The following is an 8,976-nucleotide window of genomic DNA, read 5'->3' on the forward strand; positions in this document are numbered from 1 at the left end:
TTTGGTTAAAAAGACAGAGATCGTTTTTTACTAGGGCCTTGTTTAGTTGCAATTTTTTTTTTTGCAAAATGTGAATAGTACCAATTTCGTTTGTATTTGATAAATATTGTCCAATCATGGACTAACTAGGCTCAAAAGATTCGTCTCGTCAATTCCGACCAAACTGTGTAATTAGTTTTTATTTTCGTCTATATTTAATACTTTATGCATACGTTTAAAGATTCGATTTGATGGAGAATCTGAAAAATTTTGCAAAATTTTTTTGAACTAAACAAGGCCTAGAAGCGAAAACAACTAAACTATTGGAGGACTAGGGATGAGAGATCTTGGAGTCCCAAACCAAATCGAGCCTTCAACTGAACAACTAAACAGAATTATTTTCTATGGGCATGGCATGGGCATGATACTCACTTCTGAGGCTACTGGATCCGGTTACCATCGAAGCTGATTAACTCTTCGTCACCAACCAACAGAATTACCGAATGGACCGTTGCTGTCACCGATTATAATCCTTTTGGTGGCGACTGATGCTTCTATAGTCTATCGACAGCTCATAGCTCGCCTTTCGCTTAGCGTGGTACTCCGTACTAAACAACAAAAGAGCTCGTGTGGTGGTGTCGGCCATTGACCAAGCAGAGCGAGGATGATGAAGGCGCGGAGACATGAACGACGAAACATGTTTGTTTGTGTCCTGTGTTTTGCACGAAGAAGACTGGAAGACGTAAGCATTCGTGCGTGAAAACATGTGTGTTGTGTCCTGTTTTGCACGAGGAAGAGTGTGCAGACGTAAGCATTCGTGCGCGACGAGGTGCCGGTCAAAGTCAAACCCCGACGGGGAAGTACAGTGGGTGCCTACCATACATTGGATATACTGTAATAAAGATCATAATTGCTCAGGTGGTCAGGCGAAATGGGGTACTGGTTTGCATTGCACAGTCGTTAGCGATGGAGTGGAGTGTATCCATGGATCGGCTTTAAGCAATCCGTCTGATCAGACACCGACGATCCGATTCGAGCCAAGGATTGTACAGTATCTGTATCTCTGGGGAAAAGGCAAAAGCAGGTACGGATTATATACAGAGAGTCAGGGATCGCCCAAAAAATTACAGCAACATTGAAGAACTCGACCGGTCAAATTAATTATGTACAGCTTGTAAAAATTACAGGTCGGGCTTCTTCCAGAACCAAGTAGAGAAAAAGGAAAAACAAATGGAAGGAACACGGCCACTTGGAAACTAGCTGATCACGAGCGGAAACTGCACAAGGCCCTCCGGGCTTGCCGCTGTGCCCTGAAGTCTGATGAAAGTGTTTCTGGTTCCCGGCTGGGGCTGCCTGCGCGGCGCACGCGACACGGCGACTTGCCGCCAAGGCGGGGCGAATCAAGCAGCGATCCCGGTGCCCGGCTCCAATCATGGCGCGTCGTCTCCATCCATCCAAAGCATCCCCAAGCGGATTCTCCTCGGAGCTCCGATGCATGCACGGACCATGTGTGTACTCTGACTTGACCGTGCACGGTCAGTGGACCTGCTTTTGCTTCCCAGACTTCCGGCATTGCCCCGGAGCTGACCGCCGGCGGCGGAGTCGGCGTCGTCGTCGTATCGGACGGCTTCGCCTGTCACGACTCGCACCGCAGGTCCACGTCCTTTCTGCCGCCGTCGCCGTTGCCGTGGGGAGGAGGGGTCACGGAGATGGACAGGCGGCCGAAGCCCCAGTGCCCCACCCGGTACATCTCCATCCACACCTTCTCCGCGTCGAGCCTGCCTGACGCCGACGACGACGAGTTGCTCGCCCTCGCAGCCCGCATGACCGCCGCCGCCTCGCCGCGAGCGTCCGCCTCCAAGCCCCACCACGCGCCATTCGACGCGGCGTCGGCGTCGTCCAGCGGCTCCATCGCGCCGTGGCCGCGGCCGGCGAAGGCGTCACAGGAGCGGCGGCACTTGGCCTTGGCGTCGGGGCCGTCCATGTCGCGCACCCGCTTCTTGTGCCGCAGCTCGCCCCGCCGCCGCCGCAGCCGCCGCAGGCATCGGCGCGCCAGGGCGAGCGGGGCCTTGACGAACGCCAGGCCCAGCAGGCTGACCACCGCGCAGGGGCAGCAGCCGAGCGCGATGGCGTCCGCCAGCGTCACCGCCACGCAGGACCGGCACGTCTGCGCCGTGCAGTCCGCCTGGTCCACCACCGGGACGGCCGACGCGGCGCCGGGCCCGTCGTGGTGGTAGAACCGCCCGCGCCGGCTCGCCTCCATCGCGCCACCGCCACCGTCACCGTCACCGCCGCCGCGACGAACACGAACCCCTGCGCTCCCGCCGCCTGTCAAGTCCTCATGCCGATGCCGATGCCGATGCCGATGCCGCTGCCGCTGCAGCCTGTCCATCGCGGGGAGGAGGAGGAGGAATAGGAGGAGCGAACCGTGAGCTGAAGCGCTACTGAAGAAATTATAGGCCAGACGGCCATGGCGTCACCGCATCACATCACATCACACGCACACCACCGAATTCGCATTCGCAGCGGGGTTTCGAGGGGGGGAGCGAGCGGGCAGCGGGAGGAGGAGCGTTGGCGAGTAAACGGGGGCAGTAATACTCCGCTCGCTGTGTGTGAGGCCTGAGGAGGGAAAGGTGTCGTTTTCCGGCACAGTGGCGGACCGGGAACACCGCCACATGTTGCGAAATGAGCCGCGGCATTGGACACATGCGGGGCGATGTGCCAAATCCCCCCTCGAAATGGAAGGTTTTGGCAGATGGCGAGGGATCAAGTAGACCAGGCCAGACCGACCGCCAAGACCCAAGACGGAACCGATGCCAACCATTAGGAGTTTAGGACGACGCTACTGTCACGCGAGCGCCACGTACAACAAGAAAACACTGGAGCTCAAAAGCAAGCCACAACACCACCTGCAAAAACTCGAGGCCGGGATGAGCTGCTCTGGGAGACTACTGTCCACACGTGAGAAACACACAGCAGTAAATACTACATTAGTAGTAACAGTAATCTGGCGAGCGACACAGACTGCTCGCGAGAGTAACGGTTTACGGTTACGGGGCCTCCAGGACTGCAGAAGCTGCTAGCCTATGGTAGGCGCCACCACCAGTCCAGTGTCCACCCCGCAGCAGCTCTCTGCTCTGTTGTTCTGCTCCCGGACTTAGCAGCCGGGGTACGGGAACATGGGTACGTTCCTCGTTCCGGGAACTTCGTTCCGAAACGTGGAACGGGAACATCATGGAACATCGTTCCCAAATGCGGTGGAACACGAATCATATATAGGAGCAATTATAGGAACGTCAGTCCCAAGCGACTATGGAACTTCGTGGTGTGTGTGCATACTGCGCCGTGCCCGTCCATGAGCGGTCGGCGAAAAATCTAGATGGTGATTGACTCATTCGCCTACACATGCAATGAGCCAAAAGGTTGGAGTTGGACAGCCCTAAATGAAACAAAAATACAATAGTAAACTATATCACGCTAGAAATCGAACTCATTTGGTTCAAAACAACATATAAAACTATCTGAGCCAACCACTACGTCCCAAACACGTTCCTTTAGAAAGTGGAACGCGTTCCGCAACTTAAAGGAACGAGACGAAGCTATATACCCCCTACGTTCCATAGTTTATGAGAATGTCGTACCGCGTACCACGTTCCCGTACCACGTACCCTATGTTCCGGGAACTTGGCTGCTAAGCTCCCGGAGCCCTCCTCTGCCGCTGCTTTTGGAGGAGAGACGGCACCGTACGCGCTCTGCTCTGCTTGGCGTCGGGGGGCCGCGGCCGGCCGGGCGCGGGTGGGGGGGGACTTTTCGTCCTGGTCCAGGGGGCACTGTGCGAACACGTTGGACGGGTACAGCCGGGAACTGTAGAGCACATCAGCACCCGACCATGCATGCTGATGCTGGCCAGGCAGCAGCACTGCAGCAGCCATGGCATGGATCTCTCGTCGCCCTCCGGCCGATTCCCTGCCTGTGCCAGGGCGGGACCGGCGGCCCGAAGGCCCGGCGTGGATTAAATTGCCGGGCTTCAAACGCCTGGGGCCCCGCTGCCCTGCACACCACCCTCGGTGCTGGCTGGCTGGATTTCTCTACTGCTACTGTAGTCTCTAGCGATAGGTACACTGCAGCAGATGATGCCCTTGCAAATAGCGCACCTAGAGGCTAGGCTTCGTTTTATAATTCAAAAGTTTTAATCCAGAACCTGGATTTCGCTTGTTTTACTGTACTATTGGAAGATGAGTCATCGATATTGACCGCAGGGTGAAATAGCTGGAGACCAAGGAGGACAGGGATGAGACATGTCGGCGTAGGAGGAATCTGATAGTATCTCGATCCGCTGTGGTTTTGTCTTGCAACGTGCATCGCATCACCCCCACTGATCAAGTGCCTAACCAGAGCTTGACGAGGCTACAAGAGCATCACAAACTCGAGATAATTAATAGCGTGTTGCATCACCAACCCATTCCGGAGCCATCCGAACCTAAATCCGACACTAGGGACTCCTTTGGATTGCGGCATACAATGGCGTCGTCCGGCACCAAATGGTTACGAACTTACGATCGTAGTTTAATCCTCGGAAAGAGGCCACCTCGTCCCAGTCACCCTGATCCGCGGATCCGGCAAACCAAACAGCCTATGAATGTTTGACCAGAATCAGGGCCCTTGTTTAGATCTAAAAATTTTTAGAAATTTGGACATTGTAGCGCTTTCTTTTGTATTTGACAATTATCGTATAATTATAGACTAATTAGGTTTAAAAAATAAATTATAGGCAAACTACGTAATTAATTATTTTTTGTCTATATTTATTATTTCATTTATGTGCCGTACGATTTGATTTGGCGAAGAATTTTGAATTTTTTTTGGATTTTTTGGCAAAGGCCCAGGATGAGGAAACTTGATGCTACCAACATCTGAGAAACAATGACGATTTTTGTCTCGTAGCTTTCTGCCATTCAACAATGTCTTGCATTTGCCTTTTACCAATCAACTAATTGTATTCATCCACTGATGCAGTGTGTGGGGTGCTAAGCAAAACTCGATTTAGATACTCCATATTTTTACCCATTAAAAAACTTTCACATTTAGAATCCAAAATCATAGTACTTTTTTTTTTCCTGAGTAATACACATTGTGTGTGTTTATTATAGCGTCACAACAGCGCGCCTCTCCCTCTAGACATCAAACTCTATAACATTCAAAATTTCAATGTTGAGTGATATTCAGAGTTGAAATCCTCTTCTTACTGTAAATTTCAACATCAACCATGAATTAAATTTGATATATTAATTAACCAGCTACCAGTACTGCATTAGGGCACTCCCAATGCTAGAAACTACATGTAGTTTCTATACCTATTAATTTCTATAGACACTATATATAGAAACTATGCTTCCAATGGATAGTTTCTATACAATAATTTGTTATCCAATCTTATTCATTCTCTCTCCATTCTCAACCAATCATATCACTTTATGTCTTGGATTTCGCGTAGACTTGGTTTTTAAGTTAGACCCAGTTTCTATGATTTTTGCTCTCTCTCTTCAATAACTACCTTGCCACATCATCAAAATGCTTAGGTGGCACCATAATTAATGTCTATAGAAACTATGATGATTTCTGCATTGGGAGTGCTCTTAGTGCACTCACAATGCAAGACTCTATCACAGAGTCCAAGACATTTAATTACATATTATTTATGATATTTTGCTGATGTGGCAGCATATTTATTGAAGAAAAAGGTAGAAAAAATAAGACTCCAAGTCTTATTTAGACTCCAAATCCACATTGTTCGAGGTAATAAATAACTTTAGACTCTATGATAGAGTCTGCATTGTGAGTGTCCTTAGAAACGCCAAATGCTATTACAATTTGCCCTAATTTTCTATTACTCCTATCTCGAACAACAGGGGACAAGCATTCGTGTTTGAAGTACACGGTCGTCGCCAGAAATAAAGTCCTAACGCGGTGCAAATCCAGACACAGCAAATAAACAACGGGTTTGCAAAGCAGAGCGCAACCTGCCGTGTCGTCCCTGTCCCCAAATCATTGCAGGTTAGATTAGATGACCATAACCCGGAAGACACGATGATGATGATGATTGCGCGCGGCGACCAAGCTGCACGCTTCCTTGATGGTGCAGCTCCCGTCCGGTGGTTAAGCAAAGCAGGCACATTTTAATGAAGTTAGCGTAGGTCCACACCCCCAAGGCCCCAACGGATTACGGAGCTAGTACGGAGTACTATGTGAACACTGTTTGAGGAAATCAGCTTGTTTACATGTGAACAAATTTTGGATTCCGCTACTGAAGCACTTTCGTTTGTTTGTGGTAAATATTGTCCAATCATAGACTAACTAGGATCAAAAGATTCGTCTCACGATTTACAGTCAAACTGTGTGATTAGTTTTTATTTTAATCTATATTTAATGCTTTATGCATGTGCCGTAAAATTCGATGTGACAGGTAATCTCGAAAACTTTTTAGTTTTCGGGGTGAACTAAACAAGCCGTTCCAATGTGGAAAAGGGCCTTTGCTCGTGAAAGGGAAAGGGCCCGGCCGGTATGCTAACAGCAGCGCATGGATGGCAGAAACGGCGACATGCCTCGATTTTTTAGAATGATAGTATTGATGAGTAGGACGTCACGTCGCTCAAACTGAAAGACGATGGCATGATTAGCACAGGCCGCGAAACCGCGAGTCCCATTGTTTTCTTACATGTGGTTCCGTCTCTCTTGCAAATTGGTTTTATACAGTTTATATATGCTGATATATACAACTGTACTAAGCTATATAGTACTCCGTATGGTATGTGATTGTTGGAAGTTGCAACCGTACGTGCTCGGCCTGGGATTTACGGCTACAAGCCTAGCTAGCATGGTAGTACAATCGCGAGGAGGATCGAGGTTGCACACATCTTGTCGGTTGATGCGCTCGACTTGAACAGCGATGCAGCATCTATGGAGGGTTGAGGCTTCATAGCCATATAGTTCGGTTGGCTGCCTGCCGTCTGGTCATGGTTTGATTTGTGCCTTGTTTGGTTCCTTGCCGAAATTTTTTCGGAACACGGTAGCATTTTCGTTTATATGTGGTAATTATTGTCTAATTATGGACTAACTAGACTCAAAAGATTTGTCTCGTAAATTTTGACCAAACTGTACAATTAGTTTTTAATTTCATTTATATTTAATACTCTATACATACGTCTACAGATTCGATGTGACGAAGAATTTTGAAAAGTTTTTGGATTTTGGATGGAAGTAAACCAGGCCCGATGAAGAGGCGGGCGAGAGCCAGCCACGATGACAACAAGCGTAAACAAAGAGGAAGATTCCGCAGCCATGGCGTGGCCGCTAGAAGCCTGTCATAGGAGTAGCACCGGACCGGACGCGGTGACAGATAAAATTTTAAAGGCCGGTGCGTATCATACTCGTTGTCAGCGCGGAAGAACCCCGGGGCTGGGCTCTGAATCCTCTGCACCACGCCACCCAGCGCCCCTGCCATTGTTGCAGTCTTCAGAGATCTCCTAGGACACCACGCTTGCCGAGGTTATTTCTACCCCCGACGGAGCTGTTGTACAGAAAGAAAAAGCTAGCGTGCGTATTTTAAAGAGTCGCCATGTGCGCGCTTCCATTCTGCAGATGCGAGTTTACTCCTACAGGCTACAGTCCTGAGCTGTACAGTACTGCCAGGATACGTACATACTCCTAGACGAGACGAATTTTTTTAGTATAATAATTAATTTATAATTAGATAATACTAAACAAGGCCCTACTGTATTTTTTTCTCTGTGTTGTTTAACCGAGTAGGATATCACATTTTGGCCTTGTTTAGTTGAGTAAAGTCCATCAGCGGTCCCTAAACTTGTTCGGATGTGTCATCCCGGTCCTTAAACTCGCAAAATGACCGTTTAGGTACCTAAACTTGTTCGATTGTATCATCCTGGTCCCTAAACTTAAAAATCTCCCATATAGATCCTCAAACTTGTTCAGTTGTGTCATCCCGGTCCCTAAACTTGTTTTTAAGTCTTATCTGGGTCAAAACAGGACGAATCTAAAAACTCTATATTGAAAAATAATTTATAACTTTTTCATATGAACTCAAATGAAGATAAACTTTATATCAAAATTGTAGGCAGCAACATGATCTACAACTTTGCAGTTGAAAAGTTTTTAAATTAAAATCGTTTAGGTTCCCAAAATATTTTTTATAAGTTTATAGATTTTAAAATTTAAAATTAAATTTTATAACACTAAACGACTTCAAATAAAAAACTTTTCAACTACAAAGTTGTAGATTGTGCTGAGGCCTATAACTTTGGTATAAAATTTATCTTCATTTGAGTTCATATGAAAAAGTTATGAATTATTTTTTGATATAGAGTTGTTAGATCGCTTTGTTTTGACCCAGATGAGATTCAAAATCAAGCTTAGGGACCGAGATGACACAACTGAACAACTTTGAGGATCTAAATGGATGATTTCTAAGTTTAGGGACCGGGATGACACAATTGAACAAGTTTAGGGACCGAGATGACACAGATGAACAAGTTTGAGGACCTAAACAATCGATTTGTGAGTTTAGGGACCGGGATGACACAACAGCACAAGTTTAGGGACCGGTAGTGGACTTTACTCTGTTTAGTTTTAAAAATTTTTTGAAGTAAACAAGGCCTTTGTCGGGTAGCAACGGGCCAACAGCGGCCTCGTCAAACCTGATTTCACGTTCATCAATGCAAAGCGACGAGCCTCAATTTCAGCGAGCGGTGTCAAAAAGATGCCGGATCAGTAATTTCTTTTGCTAGCTGAGTAGTATGCGCAAGCAAATTCGAAAGCTGGGGCCTGGGGGTGACGAGAGAGAGGGAGCTTACTCAGAGAGAGTCACAGCGAAGGTTGTGCTTTTGCTACGCTCGGTCGCCTCGCCTGTTGGCGGCCTCCGAACAAGTCCGAGGCACGGGCGCGCGGGCGTCGTCAGTGGCGGGAGCCCGGGGCGAGCTTCAC

At 48.1% G+C, this 8,976-nt stretch overlaps 1 protein-coding gene across 2 annotated transcripts; it reads right to left on the reverse strand.

Moving 5' to 3' along the window:
* LOC8060136 lies at positions 1,053–8,976 on the reverse strand. 2 transcript variants are annotated; one of them, XM_021455315.1, is made up of 2 exons: positions 8,847–8,976; positions 1,053–2,363 (listed from the first exon to the last, which is right to left on the reverse strand). In XM_021455315.1, the coding sequence occupies exon 2, from the start codon at positions 2,240–2,242 to the stop codon at positions 1,616–1,618; it is 627 nt and encodes a 208-aa protein (XP_021310990.1). In that variant the 5' UTR covers positions 2,243–2,363; positions 8,847–8,976; the 3' UTR covers positions 1,053–1,615. The 2 variants fall into 2 exon arrangements, with proteins under 2 accessions (XP_021310990.1, XP_021310989.1); XM_021455314.1 differs by lacking the exon at positions 8,847–8,976 and having other exon boundaries at positions 1,053–4,750.

Source organism: Sorghum bicolor, chromosome 3, assembly GCF_000003195.3.
Source record: "Sorghum bicolor cultivar BTx623 chromosome 3, Sorghum_bicolor_NCBIv3, whole genome shotgun sequence".
NCBI lineage: Eukaryota > Viridiplantae > Streptophyta > Magnoliopsida > Poales > Poaceae > Sorghum > Sorghum bicolor.

What these genes read in the sequence shown, in the direction of transcription:
- LOC8060136 (XM_021455314.1), bottom strand. Translation starts at nt 2,371, where the DNA reads ATGGACAGGCTGCAGCGGCAGCGGCATCGGCATCGGCATCGGCATCGG.